General features: G+C 45.3%; 1 protein-coding gene across 4 annotated transcripts in view; it reads right to left on the bottom strand.

Moving 5' to 3' along the window:
- LOC140736680 (uncharacterized) overlaps nucleotides 1–24,654 on the bottom strand; it is a 493,430-nt gene that overhangs the window by 88,654 nt on the left and 380,122 nt on the right. For all 4 annotated transcript variants that reach the window (XM_073062508.1, XM_073062505.1, XM_073062507.1 and 1 more), the window contains one exon: nucleotides 22,799–22,906. In XM_073062508.1, the coding sequence (XP_072918609.1) occupies nucleotides 22,799–22,906 (108 nt within the window). The remainder of the gene's footprint in view (nucleotides 1–22,798; nucleotides 22,907–24,654) is intronic.

Here is a 24,654-nt window from a genome sequence, read left to right as displayed (position 1 = left end):
GTCCAGACATCGTTCATCACAGGAACAGTCCGAACATCGTTCATCACAGGAACAGTCTGAACATCGTTCATCACAGGAACAGTCTGAACATCGTTCATCACGGGAACAGTCCGAATATCGTTTATCACAGGAACAGTGCAAATATTGTTCATCACAGGAACAGTCCCGACATTGTTCATCACAGGAACAGTCCCAACATCGTTCATCACAGGAACACTCCCAACATCGTTCATCACGGAAACACTCCCAACATCGTTCAGCACGGGAACAGTCCAGACATCGTTCATCACAGGAACAGTCCGAACATTGTTCATCACAGGAACAGTCCCGACGTCGTTCATCACCGAAAAGTTCGAACATCGTTCATCACAGGAACAGGCCCAACATCATTCATCACAGGAACACTCCCAACATCGTTCATCACGGGAACACTCCCAACATCGTTCAGCACGGGAACAGTCCAGACATTGTTCATCACAGAAATGTCAGAGCATCGTTAATCACAGGTACAGTCCCGACAACGTTCATGACAGGTACAGTCCGAACATCGTTCATCACAGGAACAGTCCCAATATCGTTCATGACAGGATCAGTCCCGAGATCATTCATCAGAGGAACAGTCCCGGCGTAGATCATCACAGGGACAGTCCAAAAATCATTAATCATAGGAAGAGTCTCGACATCCTTCATCACAGAACAGCCCCAACATTGTTCATCACAGGAACAGTCCAGACACCGTTCATCACAGGAACAGTCCCAACATTGTTCATCACAGGAGAAGTCTGAACATTATGCATCACAGGAACAGTCCAAACATTGATCATCACAGGAACAGTCCCAACATTGTTCATCACAGGAGAAGTCCGAACATTATGCATCACAGGAACAGTCCCAACATTGTTCATCACAGGAAACGTCCGAAAATTATGCATCACAGGAACAGTCCGAACATCGTTCACCACAGGAACAGTCCCGACATCGTTCATCGCAGGAACAGTCCCTGCATCGTTCATCACAGGAACAGTCCCAACATTGTTCATCACAGGAGAAGTCCGAACATTATGCATCACAGGAACAGTCCCAACATTGTTCATCACAGGAAACGTCCGAAAATTATGCATCACAGGAACAGTCCGAACATCATTCACCACAGGAACAGTCCCGACATCGTTCATAACGGGAACAGTCCGAACATCGTTTATCACAGGAACAGTGCAAATATTGTTCACCACAGGAACAGTCCCAGTATCATTCATCACAGGAACATTCCCAACATCGTTCATCACAGGAACAGTCCCAACATCGTTAATCATAGGAACAGTCCCGACATCGTTCATTACAGGAACAGTCCAGACATCGTTCATGACAGGAACAGTCCGAACATCGTTCATCACAGGGCCAGACATCCAGACATCGTTCATCACATGAACAGTCTGAACATTGTTCATCACAGGAACAGTCCCGACATCTTTCATGACAGGAACAGTCCAGACGTCGTTAATCACAGGGACAGTCCAGACGTCGTTAATCACAGGGACAGTCCAGACATCGTTCATCACAGGAACAGTCTCGACATCGTTCAGGACAGGAACAGTCCGAACATCGTTCATCACGGGAACAGTCCGAACATCGTTTATCACAGGAATAGTGCAAATATTGTTCATCACAGGAACAGTCCCGACATTGTTCATCACAGGAACAGTCCCAACATGGTTAATCATAGGAACAGTCCCGACATCGTTCATCACAGGAACAGTCCGAACATCAGTCATCAGAGGAACAGTCCCGACATCATTCATCACAGGAACAGTCCCGACATCGTTCATCACGGGAACAGTCCGAACATCAGTCATCAGAGGAACAGTCCCGACATCGTTCATCACAGGATCAGTCCGAGCATCGTTCATCACAATAACAGTCCGAACATTCTTCATTACAGGAACACTCCAACATCGTTTGTGACAGGAACAGTCCCAAAATTGTACATCACAGGAACATTCCCAACATCGTTCATCACAGGAACAGTCCTGACATCTTTCATGACAGGGACAGTCCAGACGTCGTTAATCACAGGGACAGTCCAGACATCGTTCATCACAGGAACAGTCTCGACATCGTTCAGGACAGGAACAGTACGAACATCGTTCATCATAGGATCAGTCCGAACATCGTTCATCACGGGAACAGTCCGAACATCATTTATCACAGGAACGGTGCAAATATTGTTCATCACAGGAACAGTCCCGACATTGTTCATCACAGGAACAGTCCCAACATGGTTAATCATAGGAACAGTCCCGACATCGTTCATCACAGGAACAGTCCGAACATCAGTCATCAGAGGAACAGTCCCGACATCATTCATCACAGGAACAGTCCCGACATCGTTCATCACGGGAACAGTCCGAACATCAGTCATCAGAGGAACAGTCCCGACATCGTTCATCATAGGAACAGTCCCGACATCATTCATCACAGGAACAGTCCGAACATCAGTCATCAGAGGAACAGTCCCGACATCGTTCATCACAGGAACAGTCCCGACATCGTTCATCACAGGAACAGTCTGAACATCGTTTATCACAGGAACAGTCTGAACATCAGTCATCAGAGGAACAGTCCCGACATCGTTCATCACAGGAACAGTCCCGACATCATTCATCACAGGAACAGTCTGAACATCAGTCATCAGAGGAACAGTCCCGACATGGTTCATCACAGGAACAGTCCCGACATCGTTCATTACGGGAACAGTCCGAACATCAGTCATCAGAGGAACAGTCCCGACATCGTTCATCATAGGAACAGTCCCGACATCATTCATCACAGGAACAGTCCGAACATCAGTCATCAGAGGAACAGTCCCGACATGGTTCATCACAGGAACAGTCCCGACATCGTTCATCACAGGAACAGTCCGAACATCGTTTATCACAGGAACAGTCTGAACATTAGTCATCAGAGGAACAGTCCCGACATCGTTCATCATAGGAACAGTCCCGACATCATTCATCACAGGAACAGTCGGAACATCGTTCATCGCAGGAACAGTCGGAACATCGTTCATCGCAGGAACAGTCCCTGTATCGTTCATAACGGGAACAGTCCAAACATCGTTCATCACAGGGACAGACCCAACATTGTTAATTACAGAAACAGTCCCCGCATCTTTCATGACAGGAACAGTCAGGACATCGTTAATCACAGGAACAGTCGTAACTTCGTTCAGCACAGGAACAGTCCCAGCATCGTTCATCACAGGAACATTCCCAACATCGTTCATCACAGGAACATTCCCAACATCGTTCATCACAGGAACAGTACGAACATCGTTCATCATAGGATCAGTCCGAACATCGTTCATCACGGGAACAGTCCGAACATCGTTTATCACAGGAACAGTCCCGACATCGTTCATTACAGGAACAGTCCAGACATCGTTCATGACAGGAACAGTCCAGACGTCGTTCATCACAGGGCCAGACATCCAGACATTGTTCATCACAGGAACAGTCCCGACATCTTTCATCACACGAACAGTCTGAACATTGTTCATCACAGGAACAGTCCCGACATCTTTGATGACAGGAACTGTCCAGACGTCGTTAATCACAGGGACAGTCGTAACATCGTTCAGCACAGGAACAGTCCCAGCATCGTTCATCACAGGAACATTCCCAACATCGTTCATCACAGGAACAGTCCTGACATCTTTCATGACAGGGACAGTCCAGACGTCGTTAATCACAGGGACAGTCCAGACATCGTTCATCACAGGAACAGTCTCGACATCGTTCAGGACAGGAACAGTACGAACATCGTTCATCATAGGATCAGTCCGAACATCGTTCATCACAGGAACAGTGCAAATATTGTTCATCACAGGAACAGTCCCGACATTGTTCATCACAGGAACAGTCCCAACATGGTTAATCATAGGAACAGTCCCGACATCGTTCATCAGAGGAACAGTCCGAACATCAGTCATCAGAGGAACAGTCCCGACATCATTCATCACAGGAACAGTCCCGACATCGTTCATCACGGGAACAGTCCGAACATCAGTCACCAGAGGAACAGTCCCGACATCGTTCATCATAGGAACAGTCCCGACATCATTCATCACAGGAACAGTCCGAACATCAGTCATCAGAGGAACAGTCCCGACATCGTTCATCACAGGAACAGTCCCGACATCGTTCATCACAGGAACAGTCTGAACATCGTTTATCACAGGAACAGTCTGAACATCAGTCATCAGAGGAACAGTCCCGACATCGTTCATCACAGGAACAGTCCCGACATCGTTCATCACGGGAACAGTCTGAACATCAGTCATCAGAGGAACAGTCCCGACATCGTTCATCATAGGAACAGTCCCGACATCATTCATCACAGGAACAGTCCGAACATCAGTCATCAGAGGAACAGCCCCGACATCGTTCATCACAGGAACAGTCCCGACATCGTTCATCACAGGAACAGTCCGAACATCGTTTATCACAGGAACAGTCTGAACATTAGTCATCAGAGGAACAGTCCCGACATCGTTCATCATAGGAACAGTCCCGACATCATTCATCACAGGAACAGTCCGAACATCAGTCATCAGAGGAACAGTCCCGACATCGCTCATCACAGGAACAGTCCCGACATCGTTCATCACAGGAACAGTCCCGACATCGTTCATCACGGGAACAGTCCGAACATCGTTTATCACAGGAACAGTGCAAATATTGTTCATCACAGGAACAGTCCCGACATTGTTCATCACAGGAACAGTCCCAACATCGTTAATCATAGGAACAGTCCCGACATCGTTCATTACAGGAACAGTCCAGACATCGTTCATGACAGGAACAGTCCGAACATCGTTCATCACAGGGCCAGACATCCAGACATCGTTCATCACATGAACAGTCTGAACATTGTTCATCACAGGAACAGTCCCGACATCTTTCATGACAGGAACAGTCCAGACGTCGTTAATCACAGGGACAGTCCAGACATCGTTCATCACAGGAACAGTCCCAACATCGTTAATCATAGGAACAGTCCCGACATCGATCATTACAGGAACAGTCCAGACATCATTCATGACAGGTACAGTCCGAACATCGTTCATCACAGGGCCAGACATCCAGACATTGTTCATCACAGGAACAGTCCCGACATCTTTCATCACACGAACAGTCTGAACATTGTTCATCACAGGAACAGTCCCGACATCTTTGATGACAGGAACTGTCCAGACGTCGTTAATCACAGGGACAGTCGTAACATCGTTCAGCACAGGAACAGTCCCAGCATCGTTCATCACAGGAACATTCCCAACATCGTTCATCACAGGAACAGTCCTGACATCTTTCATGACAGGGACAGTCCAGACGTCATTAATCACAGGGACAGTCCAGACATCGTTCATCACAGGAACAGTCTCGACATCGTTCAGGACAGGAACAGTACGAACATCGTTCATCATAGGATCAGTCCGAACATCGTTCATCACAGGAACAGTGCAAATATTGTTCATCACAGGAACAGTCCCGACATTGTTCATCACAGGAACAGTCCCAACATGGTTAATCATAGGAACAGTCCGGACATCGTTCATCAGAGGAACAGTCCGAACATCAGTCATCAGAGGAACAGTCCCGACATCATTCATCACAGGAACAGTCCCGACATCGTTCATCACGGGAACAGTCCGAACATCAGTCATCAGAGGAACAGTCCCGACATCGTTCATCATAGGAACAGTCCCGACATCATTCATCACAGGAACAGTCCGAACATCAGTCATCAGAGGAACAGTCCCGACATCGTTCATCACAGGAACAGTCCCGACATCGTTCATCACAGGAACAGTATGAACATCGTTTATCACAGGAACAGTCTGAACATCAGTCATCAGAGGAACAGTCCCGACATCGTTCATCACAGGAACAGTCCCGACATCGTTCATCACGGGAACAGTCCGAACATCAGTCATCAGAGGAACAGTCCCGACATCGTTCATCATAGGAACAGTCCCGACATCATTCATCACAGGAACAGTCCGAACATCAGTCATCAGAGGAACAGCCCCGACATCGTTCATCACAGGAACAGTCCCGACATCGTTCATCACAGGAACAGTCCGAACATCGTTTATCACAGGAACAGTCTGAACATTAGTCATCAGAGGAACAGTCCCGACATCGTTCATCATAGGAACAGTCCCGACATCATTCATCACAGGAACAGTCCGAACATCAGTCATCAGAGGAACAGTCCCGACATCGCTCATCACAGGAACAGTCCCGACATCGTTCATCACAGGAACAGTCCCGACATCGTTCATCACGGGAACAGTCCGAACATCGTTTATCACAGGAACAGTGCAAATATTGTTCATCACAGGAACAGTCCCGACATTGTTCATCACAGGAACAGTCCCAACATCGTTAATCATAGGAACAGTCCCGACATCGTTCATCACAGGAACAGTCGTAAAATCGTTCAGCACAGGAACAGTCCCAACATTGTTCATCACAGGAAACGTCCGAAAATTATGCATCACAGGAACAGTCGTAACATCATTCAGCACAGGAACAGTCGGAACATTGTTCATCACAGGAACAGTCCCGACATTGTTCATCACAGGGACAGACCCAACATTGTTAATTACAGAAACAGTCCCGACATCGTTCATTACAGGAACAGTCCCGACATCGTTCATGACAGGAACAGTCTGAACATTGTTCATCACAGGAACAGTCTGAACATTGTTCATCACAGGAACAGTCCCGACATCTTTCATGACAGGAACAGTCCAGACATTGTTAATCACAGGAACTGTCTGAACATCATTCATCACAGGAACAGTCCAAACATCGTTCATCACAGAAATGTCCGAGCATCGTTAATCACAGGAACAGTCCAAATATTGTTCATCAGAGGAACAGTCCGAACATTGTTCATCACAGGAACAGTCGGAACATCCTTCATCAGAGGAGCAGTCCCAACATCGTTCATCACAGGAACAGTCCCAACATTGTTCATTACAGGAAAAGTCCGAACATTATGCATCACAGGAACAGTCCCAACATTGTCCATCACAGGAACAGTCCGAACATCGTTCATTACAGGAACAGTCCAAACATCGATCATCACAGGAACAGTGCAAATATTGTTCATGACAGGAACAGTCAGAACATCCTTCATCTGAGCAACAGTCCCAAGATTGTTCATCACAGGAAACTTCTGAAAATTATGCATCACAGGAACAGTCCGAACATCGTTCATCACAGGAACAGTCCCAACATGGTTCATGACAGGAACAGTCCGAACATTATGCATCATAGGAACAGTCTGAATATCGGTCATCACACGAACAGTCCCAATATCATTCATCACAGGAACAGTCCTAATATCGTTCATCACAGGAACAGTCCGAACATCGTTCATCACAGGATCAGTCCGAGCATCGTTCATCACAATAACAGACCGAACATTCTTCATTACAGGAACACTCCAACATCGTTTGTGACAGGAACAGTCCCAAAATTGTACATCACAGGAACAGTCCCAACATTGTTCATTACAGGAACACTCCCAACATCATCCATCACAGGAACAGTCCGAACATCGTTCATTACAGGAACAGTCCAAACATCGATCATCACAGGAACAGTGCAAATATTGTTCATGACAGGAACAGTCAGAACATCCTTCATCTGAGCAACAGTCCCAAGATTGTTCATCACAGGAAACTTCTGAAAATTATGCATCACAGGAACAGTCCGAACATCGTTCATCACAGGAACAGTCCCAACATGGTTCATGACAGGAACAGTCCGAACATTATGCATCACAGGAACAGTCTGAATATCGGTCATCACACGAACAGTCCCAATATCATTCATCACAGGAACAGTCCTAATATCGTTCATCACAGGAACAGTCCGAACATCGTTCATCACAGGATCAGTCCGAGCATCGTTCATCACAATAACAGTCCGAACATTCTTCATTACAGGAACACTCCAACATCGTTTGTGACAGGAACAGTCCCAAAATTGTACATCACAGGAACAGTCCCAACATTGTTCATTACAGGAACACTCCCAACATCATCCATCACAAGAACAGTCCGAACATCGTTCATCACAGGAACAGTCCGAACATCGTTCATCACAGGAACAGTCCCAACATGGTTCATGACAGGAACAGTCCGAACATCGTTCATCACAATAACAGTCCGAACATTCTTCATTACAGGAACACTCCAACATCGTTTGTGACAGGAACAGTCCCAAAATTGTACATCACAGGAACAGTCCCAACATCGTTCATCACGGGAACAATCCTGACATTGTTCATTACAGGAACACTCCCAACATCATGCATAACAGGAACAGTCCCAACTTGGTTCATCACAGGAACAGTGCCGACATCATTCATAACAGGAACAATCCAAACATCATTCATCACAGGAACAGTCCCGACATCGTTCATCACAGGAACAGTCCGAACATCGGTCATCACAGGAACAGTGCCGACATCATTCATAACAGGAACAGTTCGAACATCATTCATCACAGGAACAGTCCTGACATCGTTCATCACAGGAACAGTCCCGACATCGTTCATCACAGGAACAGTCCGAACATTATTCATCACAGGAACAGTCATAACATCGTTCATCATAGGAACAGTCCCAACATCGTTCATAACAGGAACAATCCAAACATCATTCATCACAGGAACAGTCCGAACATTATTCATCACAGGAACAGTCATAACATTATTCATCACAGGAACAGTCATAACATCGTTCATCAAAAGAACGTCCCAACATAGTTAATCACAGGAACTGTCCCAATATCGTTCATCACAGGAAAAGACCGAAAATCATTCATCACAGGAATAGTGCATATATTGTTCATTACAGGAAAACTCCCAACGTCGTTCATCACAGGAACAGTCAGAACATTCTTCATCTGAGCAACAGTCGCAACATTGTTCATCACAGGAAACGTCCGAACATTATGCATCACAGGAACAGTCCGAACATCGTTCATCACAGGAACAGTCCCAACATCGTTCATCACTGGAAAAGTCCGAACATCATTCATCACAGGAACAGTACTGACATTGTTCATGACAAAACAGTCTGAACATCGTTCATCACAGGAACAGTCCCAACATCGTTCATCACAGGAACAGTCCGAATATCGTTCATCACAGGAACAGTCCCAACATCGTTCATCACAGGAACAATCTCAACATTGTACATCACAGGAACAGTCCCAACATCGTTCATGACAGGAACAGTCTGAACATCGGTCATCACAGGAACAGTCCCAACATCGTTCATCACAGGAACAGTCCGAATATCGTTCATCACAGGAACAGTCCCGACATCGTTCATCACAGGAACAATCTCAACATTGTACATCACAGGAACAGTCCCAACATCGTTCATGACAGGAACAGTCTGAACATCGGTCATCACAGGAACAGTCCCAACATCGTTCATCACAGGAACAGTCCGAATATCGTTCATCACAGGAACAGTCCCGACATCGTTCATCACAGGAACAATCTCAACATTGTACATCACAGGAACAGTCCCAACATCGTTCATGACAGGAACAGTCTGAACATCGGTCATCACAGGAACAGTCCCAACATCGTTCATCACAGGAACAATCTCAACATTGTACATCACAGGAACAGTCCCAACATCATTCATGACAGGAACAGTCTGAACATCGGTCATCACAGGAACAGTCCCAACATCTTTTATCACAGGAACAGTCCGAATATCGTTCATGACAGGAACAGTCCGAGCATCGTTCATCACAATAACAGTCCGAACAGTCTTCATTACAGGAACACTCCCAACATCGTTTGTGACAGGAACAGTCCCAACATCGTTCATCACAGGAACAGTCCCAACATCGTTCATCACAGGAACAGTCCGAGCATCGTTCATCACAATAACAGTCCGAACATTCTTCATTACAGGAACACTCCATCATCGTTTGTGACAGGAACAGTCCCAAAATTGTACATCACAGGAACAGTCCCAACATCGTTCATCACGGGAACAATCCTGACATTGTTCATTACAGGAACACTCCCAACATCATGCATGACAGGAACAGTCCCAACATGGTTCATCACAGGAACAGTGCCGACATCATTCATAACAGGAACAATCCAAACATCATTCATCACAGGAACAGTCCCGACATCGTTCATCACAGGAACAGTCCGAACATCGGTCATCACAGGAACAGTGCCGACATCATTCATAACAGGAACAGTTCGAACATCATTCATCACAGGAACAGTCCCGACATCGTTCATCACAGGAACAGTCCCGACATCGTTCATCACAGGAACAGTCCGAACATTATTCATCACAGGAACAGTCCGAACATTATTCATCACAGGAACAGTCATAACATCATTCATCACAGGAACAGTCCGAACATTATTCATCACAGGAACAGTCATAAAATCGTTCAGCAAAAGAACGTCCCAACATAGTTAATCACAGGAACTGTCCCAATATCGTTCATCACAGGAAAAGACCGAAAATCATTCATCACAGGAATAGTGCATATATTGTTCATTACAGGAAAACTCCCAACGTCGTTCATCACAGGAACAGTCAGAACATTCTTCATCTGAGCAACAGTCGCAACATTGTTCATCACAGGAAACGTCCGAACATTATGCATCACAGGAACAGTCCGAACATCGTTCATCACAGGAACAGTCCCAACATCGTTCATCACTGGAAAAGTCCGAACATCATTCATCACAGGAACAGTACTGACATTGTTCATGACAGGAACAGTCTGAACATCGTTCATCACAGGAACAGTCCCAACATCGTTCATCACAGGAACAGTCCGAATATCGTTCATCACAGGAACAGTCCCGACATCGTTCATCACAGGAACAATCTCAACATTGTACATCACAGGAACTGTCCCAACATCGTTCATGACAGGAACAGTCTGAACATCGGTCATCACAGGAACAGTCCCAACATCGTTCATCACAGGAACAATCTCAACATTGTACATCACAGGAACAGTCCCAACATCGTTCATGACAGGAACAGTCTGAACATCGGTCATCACAGGAACAGTCCCAACATCTTTTATCACAGGAACAGTCCGAATATCGTTCATGACAGGAACAGTCCGAGCATCGTTCATCACAATAACAGTCCGAACAGTCTTCATTACAGGAACACTCCCAACATCGTTTGTGACAGGAACAGTCCCAACATCGTTCATCACAGGAACAGTCCCAACATCGTTCATCACAGGAACAGTCCGAGCATCGTTCATCACAATAACAGTCCGAACATTCTTCATTACAGGAACACTCCCAACATCGTTTGTGACAGGAACAGTCCCAAAATTGTACATCACAGGAACAGTCTGAATATCGTTCATCATAGGAACAGTCCCGACATCATTCATGACAGGAACAGTCCGAACATCAGTCATCAGTGGAACAGTCCCAACATCGTTCAACAGAGGAACAGTCCCAACATCGTTCATCATAGGAACAGTCTGAATATCGTTCATCATAGGAACAGTCCCGACATCATTCATGACAGGAACAGTCCGAACATCAGTCATCAGTGGAACAGTCCCAACATCGTTCAACAGAGGAACAGTCTCAACATCGTTCATCACAGGAACAGTCCGAACATCGTTCATCACAGGATCAGTCCGAACATCGTTCATCACAGGAACAGTCACGTCATCGTTCATGACAGGAAAATTCCGAACATCACGCATCACAAGAACGGTTCCAACATCGTTGATCACAGGAACAGTCCCAACATCGTTCAGCACAGGAACAGTCCCAACATCGTTCATGACAGGAACAGTCCAAACATCGTTCAGCACAGGAACAGTCCCAACATCGTTCATCACAGGAACAGTCCCAACATCGTTCATCACAGGAACAGTCCCAACATCGTTCAGCACAGGAACAGTCCAAACATCGTTCATCACAGGAACAGTCCCGACATCGTTCATCACAGGAACAGTCCCAACATCGTTCATCACAGGAACAATCCGAACATCGTTCATCACAGGAACAGTCCCGACAACGTTCATGACAGGAACAGTCCGAACATTGTTCTTCACAGGAACAGTCCCAACATCCTTCATCAGAGGAACAGTCCCGACATCGTTCATCACAGGAACAGTCCCTGCATCGTTCATCACAGGAACAGTCCGAATATCGTTCATCACAGGAACAGTCCCGATATCGTTCAACACAGGAACAGTCCAAATATTGTTCATCACAGGAACAGTCCCGATATCGTTCATTACAGGAACAGTCCCGACATCGTTCATGACAGGAACAGTCTGAACATTGTTCATCACAGGAACAGTCTGAACATTGTTCATCACAGGAACAGTCCCGACATCTTTCATGACAGGAACAGTCCAGACATTGTTAATCACAGGAACAGTCTGAACATCGTTCATCACAGGAACAGTCCAAACATCGTTCATCACAGAAATGTCCGAGCATCGTTAATCACAGGAACAGTCCAAATATTGTTCATCAGAGGAACAGTCCGAACATTGTTCATCACAGGAACAGTCGGAACATCCTTCATCAGAGGAGCAGTCCCAACATCGTTCATCACAGGAACAGTCCCAACATTGTTCATTACAGGAAAAGTCCGAACATTATGCATCACAGGAACAGTCCCAACATTGTCCATCACAGGAACAGTCCGAACATCGTTCATTACAGGAACAGTCCAAACATCGATCATCACAGGAACAGTGCAAATATTGTTCATGACAGGAACAGTCAGAACATCCTTCATCTGAGCAACAGTCCCAAGATTGTTCATCACAGGAAACTTCTGAAAATTATGCATCACAGGAACAGTCCGAACATCGTTCATCACAGGAACAGTCCCAACATGGTTCATGACAGGAACAGTCCGAACATTATGCATCACAGGAACAGTCTGAATATCGGTCATCACACGAACAGTCCCAATATCATTCATCACAGGAACAGTCCTAATATCGTTCATCACAGGAACAGTCCGAACATCGTTCATCACAGGATCAGTCCGAGCATCGTTCATCACAATAACAGACCGAACATTCTTCATTACAGGAACACTCCAACATCGTTTGTGACAGGAACAGTCCCAAAATTGTACATCACAGGAACAGTCCCAACATTGTTCATTACAGGAACACTCCCAACATCATCCATCACAGGAACAGTCCGAACATCGTTCATTACAGGAACAGTCCAAACATCGATCATCACAGGAACAGTGCAAATATTGTTCATGACAGGAACAGTCAGAACATCCTTCATCTGAGCAACAGTCCCAAGATTGTTCATCACAGGAAACTTCTGAAAATTATGCATCACAGGAACAGTCCGAACATCGTTCATCACAGGAACAGTCCCAACATGGTTCATGACAGGAACAGTCCGAACATTATGCATCACAGGAACAGTCTGAATATCGGTCATCACACGAACAGTCCCAATATCATTCATCACAGGAACAGTCCTAATATCGTTCATCACAGGAACAGTCCGAACATCGTTCATCACAGGATCAGTCCGAGCATCGTTCATCACAGGAACAATCCGAACATCGTTCATCACAGGAACAGTCCCGACATCGATCATCACAGGAACAGTCCGAACATCGTTCATCACAGGAACAGTCCCAACATGGTTCATGACAGGAACAGTCCGAACATTATGCATCACAGGAACAGTCTGAATATCGGTCATCACACGAACAGTCCCAATATCATTCATCACAGGAACAGTCCTAATATCGTTCATCACAGGAACAGTCCGAACATCGTTCATCACAGGATCAGTCCGAGCATCGTTCATCACAATAACAGTCCGAACATTCTTCATTACAGGAACACTCCAACATCGTTTGTGACAGGAACAGTCCCAAAATTGTACATCACAGGAACAGTCCCGACATCGTTCATCACGGGAACAATCCTGACATTGTTCATTACAGGAACACTCCCAACATCATGCATGACAGGAACAGTCCCAACTTGGTTCATCACAGGAACAGTGCCGACATCATTCATAACAGGAACAATCCAAACATCATTCATCACAGGAACAGTCCCGACATCGTTCATCACAGGAACAGTCCGAACATCGGTCATCACAGGAACAGTCATAACATCGTTCATCATAGGAACAGTCCCGACATCGTTCATCACAGGAACAGTCCGAACATTATTCATCACAGGAACAGTCATAACATCGTTCATCATAGGAACAGTCCCAACATCGTTCATAACAGGAACAATCCAAACATCATTCATCACAGGAACAGTCCGAACATTATTCATCACAGGAACAGTCATAACATCGTTCATCAAAAGAACGTCCCAACATAGTTAATCACAGGAACTGTCCCAATATCGTTCATCACAGGAAAAGACCGAAAATCATTCATCACAGGAATAGTGCATATATTGTTCATTACAGGAAAACTCCCAACGTCGTTCATCACAGGAACAGTCAGAACATTCTTCATCTGAGCAACAGTCGCAACATTGTTCATCACAGGAAACGTCCGAACATTATGCATCACAGGAACAGTCCGAACATCGTTCATCACAGGAACAGTCCCAACATCGTTCATCACTGGAAAAGTCCGAACATCATTCATCACAGGAACAGTACTGACATTGTTCATGACAAAACAGTCTGAACATCGTTCATCACAGGAACAGTCCCAACATCGTTCATCACAGGAACAGTCCGAATATCGTTCATCACAGGAACAGTCCCAACATCGTTCATCACAGGAACAATCTCAACATTGTACATCACAGGAACAGTCCCAACATCGTTCATGACAGGAACAGTCTGAACATCGGTCATCACAGGAACAGTCCCAACATCGTTCATCACAGGAACAGTCCGAATATCGTTCATCACAGGAACAGTCCCGACATCGTTCATCACAGGAACAATCTCAACATTGTACATCACAGGAACAGTCCCAACATCGTTCATGACAGGAACAGTGCAAATATTGTTCATGACAGGAACAGTCAGAACATCCTTCATCTGAGCAACAGTCCCAAGATTGTTCATCACAGGAAACTTCTGAAAATTATGCATCACAGGAACAGTCCGAACATCGTTCATCACAGGAACAGTCCCAACATGGTTCATGACAGGAACAGTCCGAACATTATGCATCACAGGAACAGTCTGAATATCGGTCATCACACGAACAGTCCCAATATCATTCATCACAGGAACAGTCCTAATATCGTTCATCACAGGAACAGTCCGAACATCGTTCATCACAGGATCAGTCCGAGCATCGTTCATCACAATAACAGTCCGAACATTCTTCATTACAGGAACACTCCAACATCGTTTGTGACAGGAACAGTCCCAAAATTGTACATCACAGGAACAGTCCCAACATCGTTCATCACGGGAACAATCCTGACATTGTTCATTACAGGAACACTCCCAACATCATGCATGACAGGAACAGTCCCAACTTGGTTCATCACAGGAACAGTGCCGACATCATTCATAACAGGAACAATCCAAACATCATTCATCACAGGAACAGTCCCGACATCGTTCATCACAGGAACAGTCCGAACATCGGTCATCACAGGAACAGTGCCGACATCATTCATAACAGGAACAGTTCGAACATCATTCATCACAGGAACAGTCCTGACATCGTTCATCACAGGAACAGTCCCGACATCGTTCATCACAGGAACAGTCCGAACATTATTCATCACAGGAACAGTCATAACATCGTTCATCATAGGAACAGTCCCAACATCGTTCATAACAGGAACAATCCAAACATCATTCATCACAGGAACAGTCCGAACATTATTCATCACAGGAACAGTCATAACATTATTCATCACAGGAACAGTCATAACATCGTTCATCAAAAGAACGTCCCAACATAGTTAATCACAGGAACTGTCCCAATATCGTTCATCACAGGAAAAGACCGAAAATCATTCATCACAGGAATAGTGCATATATTGTTCATTACAGGAAAACTCCCAACGTCGTTCATCACAGGAACAGTCAGAACATTCTTCATCTGAGCAACAGTCGCAACATTGTTCATCACAGGAAACGTCCGAACATTATGCATCACAGGAACAGTCCGAACATCGTTCATCACAGGAACAGTCCCAACATCGTTCATCACTGGAAAAGTCCGAACATCATTCATCACAGGAACAGTACTGACATTGTTCATGACAAAACAGTCTGAACATCGTTCATCACAGGAACAGTCCCAACATCGTTCATCACAGGAACAGTCCGAATATCGTTCATCACAGGAACAGTCCCAACATCGTTCATCACAGGAACAATCTCAACATTGTACATCACAGGAACAGTCCCAACATCGTTCATGACAGGAACAGTCTGAACATCGGTCATCACAGGAACAGTCCCAACATCGTTCATCACAGGAACAGTCCGAATATCGTTCATCACAGGAACAGTCCCGACATCGTTCATCACAGGAACAATCTCAACATTGTACATCACAGGAACAGTCCCAACATCGTTCATGACAGGAACAGTCTGAACATCGGTCATCACAGGAACAGTCCCAACATCGTTCATCACAGGAACCGTCCGAATATCGTTCATCACAGGAACAGTCCCGACATCGTTCATCACAGGAACAATCTCAACATTGTACATCACAGGAACAGTCCCAACATCGTTCATGACAGGAACAGTCTGAACATCGGTCATCACAGGAACAGTCCCAACATCGTTCATCACAGGAACAATCTCAACATTGTACATCACAGGAACAGTCCCAACATCATTCATGACAGGAACAGTCTGAACATCGGTCATCACAGGAACAGTCCCAACATCTTTTATCACAGGAACAGTCCGAATATCGTTCATGACAGGAACAGTCCGAGCATCGTTCATCACAATAACAGTCCGAACATTCTTCATTACAGGAACACTCCATCATCGTTTGTGACAGGAACAGTCCCAAAATTGTACATCACAGGAACAGTCCCAACATCGTTCATCACGGGAACAATCCTGACATTGTTCATTACAGGAACACTCCCAACATCATGCATGACAGGAACAGTCCCAACATGGTTCATCACAGGAACAGTGCCGACATCATTCATAACAGGAACAATCCAAACATCATTCATCACAGGAACAGTCCCGACATCGTTCATCACAGGAACAGTCCGAACATCGGTCATCACAGGAACAGTGCCGACATCATTCATAACAGGAACAGTTCGAACATCATTCATCACAGGAACAGTCCCGACATCGTTCATCACAGGAACAGTCCCGACATCGTTCATCACAGGAACAGTCCGAACATTATTCATCACAGGAACAGTCCGAACATTATTCATCACAGGAACAGTCATAACATCATTCATCACAGGAACAGTCCGAACATTATTCATCACAGGAACAGTCATAACATCGTTCAGCAAAAGAACGCCCCAACATAGTTAATCACAGGAACTGTCCCAATATCGTTCATCACAGGAAAAGACCGAAAATCATTCATCACAGGAATAGTGCATATATTGTTCATTACAGGAAAACTCCCAACGTCGTTCATCACAGGAACAGTCAGAACATTCTTCATCTGAGCAACAGTCGCAACATTGTTCATCACAGGAAACGTCCGAACATTATGCATCACAGGAACAGTCCGAACATCGTTCATCACAGGAACAGTCCCAACATCGTTCATCACTGGAAAAGTCCGAACATCATTCATCACAGGAACAGTACTGACATTGTTCATGACAGGAACAGTCTGAACATCGTTCATCACAGGAACAGTCCCAACATCGTTCATCACAGGAACAGTCCGAATATCGTTCATCACAGGAACAGTCCCGACATCGTTCATCACAGGAACAATCTCAACATTGTACATCACAGGAACAGTCCCAACATCGTTCATGACAGGAACAGTCTGAACATCGGTCATCACAGGAACAGTCCCAACATCGTTCATCACAGGAACAATCTCAACATTGTACATCACAGGAACAGTCCCAACATCGTTCATGACAGGAACAGTCTGAACATCGGTCATCACAGGAACAGTCCCAACATCTTTTATCACAGGAACAGTCCGAATATCGTTCATGACAGGAACAGTCCGAGCATCGTTCATCACAATAACAGTCCGAACAGTCTTCATTACAGGAACACTCCCAACATCGTTTGTGACAGGAACAGTCCCAACATCGTTCATCACAGGAACAGTCCCAACATCGTTCATCACAGGAACAGTCCGAGCATCGTTCATCACAATAACAGTCCGAACATTCTTCATTACAGGAACACTCCCAACATCGTTTGTGACAGGAACAGTCCCAAAATTGTACATCACAGGAACAGTCCCAACATCGTTCATCACAGGAACAGTCCCAACATCGTTCATCACAGGAACAATCCGAACATCGTTCATCACAGGAACAGTCCCGACAACGTTCATGACAGGAACAGTCCGAACATCGTTCTTCACAGGAACAGTCCCAACATCCTTCATCAGAGGAACAGTCCCGACATCCTTCATCACTGGAACAGTCCCTGCATCGTTCATCACAGGAACAGCCCCAATATCGTTCATCACAGGAACAGTCCGAATATCGTTCATCACAGGAACAGTCCCGATATCGTTCAACACAGGAACAGTCCAAATATTGTTCATCACAGGAACAGTCCTGACATTGTTCATTACAGGAACACTCCCAGCATCATGCATGACAGGAACAGTCCCAACATAGTTCATGACAGGGACAGCCCCAATATCGTTCATCACAGGAACAGTCTGAATATCGTTCATCATAGGAACAGTCCCGACATCATTCATGACAGGAACAGTCCGAACATCAGTCATCAGTGGAACAGTCCCAACATCGTTCAACAGAGGAACAGTCCCAACATCGTTCATCATAGGAACAGTCTGAATATCGTTCATCATAGGAACAGTCCCGACATCATTCATGACAGGAACAGTCCGAACATCAGTCATCAGTGGAACAGTCCCAACATCGTTCAACAGAGGAACAGTCTCAACATCGTTCATCACAGGAACAGTCCGAACATCGTTCATCACAGGATCAGTCCGAACATCGTTCATCACAGGAACAGTCACGTCATCGTTCATGACAGGAAAATTCCGAACATCACGCATCACAAGAACGGTTCCAACATCGTTGATCACAGGAACAGTCCCAACATCGTTCAGCACAGGAACAGTCCCGACATCGTTCATGACAGGAACAGTCCAAACATCGTTCATCGCAGGAACAGTCCCAACATCGTTCAGAACAGGAACAGTCCCAACATCGTTCATCACAGGAACAATCCGAACATCGTTCATCACAGGAACAGTCCCGACAACGTTCATGACAGGAACAGTCCGAACATTGTTCTTCACAGGAACAGTCCCAACATCCTTCATCAGAGGAACAGTCCCGACATCGTTCATCACAGGAACAGTCCCTGCATCGTTCATCACAGGAACAGTCCGAATATCGTTCATCACAGGAACAGTCCCGATATCGTTCAACACAGGAACAGTCCAAATATTGTTCATCACAGGAACAGTCCCGATATCGTTCAACACAGGAACAGTCCCGATATCGTTCAACACAGGAACAGTCCCGATATTGTTCATCACAGGAACAGTCCAAACATCGTTCATCACAGGAACAGTTCGAACATCGTTTATCACAGGAACAGTGCAAATATTGTTCATCACAGGAACAGTCCCAACATCGTTAATCATAGGAACAGTCCCGACATCGTTCATCACAGGAACAGTCGTAAAATCGTTCAGCACAGGAACAGTCCCAACATTGTTCATCATAGGAACAGTCCTGACATCGTTCATGACAGGAACAGTCCGAACATCAGTCATCAGAGGAACAGTCCCAACATCGTTCATCACAGGGACAGTCCAAACATTATTCATGACAGGAACAGTCCGAACATCAGTCATCAGAGGAACAGTCCCAACATCGTTCATCATAGGAACAGTCCCGACATCGTTCATGACAGGAACAGTCTGAACATCAGTCATCAGAGGAACAGTCCCAACATCGTTCATCACAGGGACAGTCCAAACATTATTCATGACAGGAACAGTCCGAACATCAGTCATCAGAGGAACAGTCCCAACGTCGTTCATCACAGGAACAGGCCCAACATCATTCATCACAGGAACAGTCCCGACATCGTTCATGACAGGAACAGTCTGAACATCAGTCATCAGAGGAACAGGCCCAACATCATTCATCACAGGAACAGTCCCAACATCGTTCATCACAGGAACAGGCCCAACATCATTCATCACAGGAACAGTCCCAACATCGTTCATCACAGGAAAAGTCCCGACATCGTTCATGACAAGAACAGTCCGAACATCGCTCATCACAGGAACAGTCCCAACATCGTTCAGAACAGGAACATTCCCAACATCGTTCATCACAGGAACAGTCCCAACCTCGTTCATGACAGGAACAGTCTGAACATCGTTCATCACAGGAATAGTCCCAACATCGTTCATCATGGGAACAGTCCCAACATCATTCATCACAGGAACATTCCGAACATCGTTTATCACAGGAACAGTCCAAATATTGTTCATCACAGGAACAGTCCCGACATTATTCGTTACAGGAACACTCCCAACATCATTCATCACACGTACAGTCCGAACATCATTCATGACAGGAACAGTTCGCACATCGAACTGTGTTTGAGTTCCAAACTCGTTCATCACTAAAACTGTCCGATCTCTGTCATCATCAGAATAATCCCAATCATGTTTGTCACCTGAAAAGTCCCAGCATCATTCATCACCAAATCAGTCTGGTCTATATTTATCACAGGAACAGTCCCAGCATCATTTGTCACCAGAACAGTCCTGATTTCGTTTATCACCAGAACAGTCCCAACCTCATTCATCTCCAGAACAGTCCCACCTCATTCATCACCAGAACAGTCTCAAACTCATTCATCTCCAGAACAGTCCCACCTCATTCATCACCAGAACAGTCCCACCTCATTCATCACCAGAACAGTCCCAACCTCATTCATCTCCAGAACAGTCCCACCTCATTCATCACCAGAACAGTCCCAACCTCATTCATCACCAGAGCAGTCCCAACCTCATTCATCTCCAGAACAGTCCCAACCTCATTCATCACCAGAACAGTCCCAACCTCATTCATCTCCAGAACAGTCCCACCTCATTCATCACCAGAACAGTCCCAACCTCATTCATCTCCAGAACGGTCCCAACCTCATTCATCTCCAGAACGGTCCCACCTCATTCATCACCAGAACAGTCCCAACCTCATTCATCTCCAGAACAGTCCCAACCTCATTCATCACCAGAACAGTCCCACCTCATTCATCACCAGAACAGTCCCAACCTCATTCATCTCCAGAACAGTCCCAACCTCATTCATCTCCAGAACAGTCCCAACCTCATTCATCACCAGAACAGTCTCGGCCTTGATTTTCTAACGTATATCCCCTCAGCTTTCATTGCTCCAAAAAAAAATCCCATTTTTGTCCAACCTTTCATTATAGCTCATGCTCTTTAATCAAGGGAGCAGTCTGGCTAACCTCTTCAGCAGGTCTGATATCCTTCCTGTATTGGGCGACCAGAACTGTATGCGTCTCTCCAGCTGTGCATAACTAGTGTTTTATGAGGCTGCAAAATAGCTTCCTGCTGTTGAGCGTCTCACTGAGGGTTCAGCGGTGGAAAGAAAGAGAAGATTCAGATTTGAGTGTGTCAGCATCTCAGAGGTTCTGTCCAGTGCCCACCATATTGATGCAATCAGGACGAAGACATGCCAGTGGTGTACTTCATTGGGAGTTTGAGAAGTTTGGTGTGACATTAAAGCAAATGTCCACAGATATCCCATGGAGGGCATTCTGACTGGTTGTCTCTCAGCCTGGTATGGAGGCTCCAGAGACTAGGAACAAAAGAGCCAGCAGACGGTTGTGGAGTAAGCCAGCTCCAACTCAGAGAGAACCCTCCTCACATTCGAGGACATCTTCAAAAGGTTGAGTCTGAGGAAGGCTGCATCCATCATTAAGAAACCTCCCCAGGACACGCTCTCTTCTTATTACCACCATCAAGCAGGAGGCACAGGAGCCTGAATACCCACACTCAACATTTCAGGAACAATTCCTTCCCCTCTGCTATCTGAATGCTGAATGGACAAAGAACCCATGAACACTAGCTCACTATTCCTCTATTTGCACAATTTATTTATTTTGTAATTTCTGGTAGTTTTTGATAGGTGTCACAGGAGCAGAATTAGGCCACTCGGCCCATCGAGTCTGCTCTGCCATTTCTTCATGGCTGATCCATTTGCCTGCCCTGTACTGCTGCCGCAATAGGACAATTTCACGTCATTGATAATAAACCTGATTCTGATGCCCTCTGGACATAGTTTATCACCTTTAATTATCAGGAAGATAGCTTGGCTGCTCTACTGGAAAGTCAGAATGGAGATATAGAAACATAGAAAACCTACAGCACAATACAGGCCCTTCGTTGTGCCGAACATGTCCCTACCTTAGTAATGACTAGGCTTACCTATAGCCCTCTATTTTTCTAAGCTCCATGTACCAATCCAAAACTCTCTTAAAAGACCTTATCGTATAAAGCATGGAATTTACTTACAGGCGGTCCACGGCTTCCAGCCAGTCCTGGTTTTCCAGCATTCCCTGGATTTCCTCTTGGCCCAGGGTATCCGGCCACCCCTTTAGTACCAGGTGGTCCAGTGATGCCCTGTACGATGAGTCAATAAATAGCAACGTGTGGAGCATGGGATTGGTGGCAGATCTGTCATTCATTTCACTGAGAAGGGGTGGGTTTAATTCAAAGTTCAAAGTAAAAGCTATTCTCAAAGTACGTACTATATGTTACCATAAACTACTTTGACATTCTACACGATCTGGAAAGCTCACCAACGCTTTTATTTTCTGAGGAGGCTGAAGAGAACTGGACTTTGTACATCCATACTCGTGTCATTCTACAGCTGTGCAGTAGAGAGCGTCCTAACAAGCTGGGTCATTGCGTGGTACGGAAACTGTGCCGTAGTGGACAGAAGGCTTGTCAGTGGGCAATCTAATGGCCCAATGCACCAGCCCACCCACCATCAAAGCATCAAGGAGGTATATACAGAAAAGTGCACCCACCCAGCTCGCGGACTGTTTTGGCTCACTCCCATCAGGGAGGAGGCTACGCAGGACCACCAGACCCAAAAACAGTTACTTTCCCCAAGCAGTGAGGCTGATCAACACCTCCACCCACTAACCCACCCCTCCACACCCCCAATCACCACTACTTCATCATTTCCTGTCAGTCACCTTTCGTACAGACACTCCCGTGTCTGTGTCTAGAGGTTGATTGTCTCTTCATGGACAGACAATCAATCTTTGGAAATAAGTTATTTTATGTATTTATCTTTATAATAATAATAATAATTATTATTATTATTATTATTGTGTTCTTTATCTTATTGTGTTTTTTGTGCTGCATTGGATCCGGAATAACAAATATTTAGTTTTCCTTTAATATCATGTACTGGAAATGACATTAAACATTATTGAAGCTTGAATCTTGATTTCTCGCTGGCATTTATAGGAAAATAAGAAATACAATAGAATTTGCAAAAGCCTACACATAAACAAAGACTGACCAAAAAACCAATGTGCAAAAACAAAACAACTTTGCAAGTAAAAAATAACTAATACTAAGAATGAGTTGTAAAGAGTCCTTAAAAGTGAGTGTGTAGGTTGTGGAATCAGTTCAGAGTTGTGGTGAGTGGAGTTATCCATGCTAGTTCAGGAGCCTGATGGTCGAGGGGTAATATCTGTTCCTGAACCTGGCTTCTGTACTCCTTCCCAAAGGTGGCAGTGAGAAGAGGACATGGCTTGGATGGCTGTGGTCTTTGACACTGCTATCTTGTTGCTGCATCCATACAGATGCGCTCAGTACAGAGAGGGTTTTGCCTGTGATAGACTAGGCTGTATCCACCACTTTCAGTTCCATTGCTGTTTCCATACCAGGCCATGATACAACCAGTCAAGTCTTTGGTGACATGATGAATCTATGCAAACTTCCAATTTCTCCCTGGGTTTTATGGACTTGAGCTACCTCATAGCTTGTGAAATATATGTCCAGGGTTTTCTGGATGGGTTGATTCTCAGTTGTAAACACAGGAGATTCTTCAGATGCTGGAAATCCAGAAAAAAACTCACACAAAATGCTGGACGAACTCAGCAGGTCAGGCAGCATCTATGGAGGGGAATAAACAGTTGACGTTTTGGGCTGGAACTTTTCCTGAGGATTGGGAAGGAAGGGTGCAGAAGCCAGAATAAGAAGGTGGGGCTGGGGGAAAATTTAAGTGCAGGGTGGAAGCTGGAGGCAAAGTTGATAAATGATGAAGATCCTAAGTTGTTCACCTTTTGTCCAAACTTTACAGCATGAGGAAAGTTATTGTCCTAATTATTGTGTAAGATAGGACCCAGTGT

The sequence above is a fragment of the Hemitrygon akajei genome, chromosome 12 (genome assembly GCF_048418815.1).
Source record: "Hemitrygon akajei chromosome 12, sHemAka1.3, whole genome shotgun sequence".
Taxonomy (NCBI): Eukaryota; Metazoa; Chordata; class Chondrichthyes; order Myliobatiformes; family Dasyatidae; genus Hemitrygon; species Hemitrygon akajei.
This window is presented reverse-complemented; position numbering and strand designations above follow the sequence as displayed.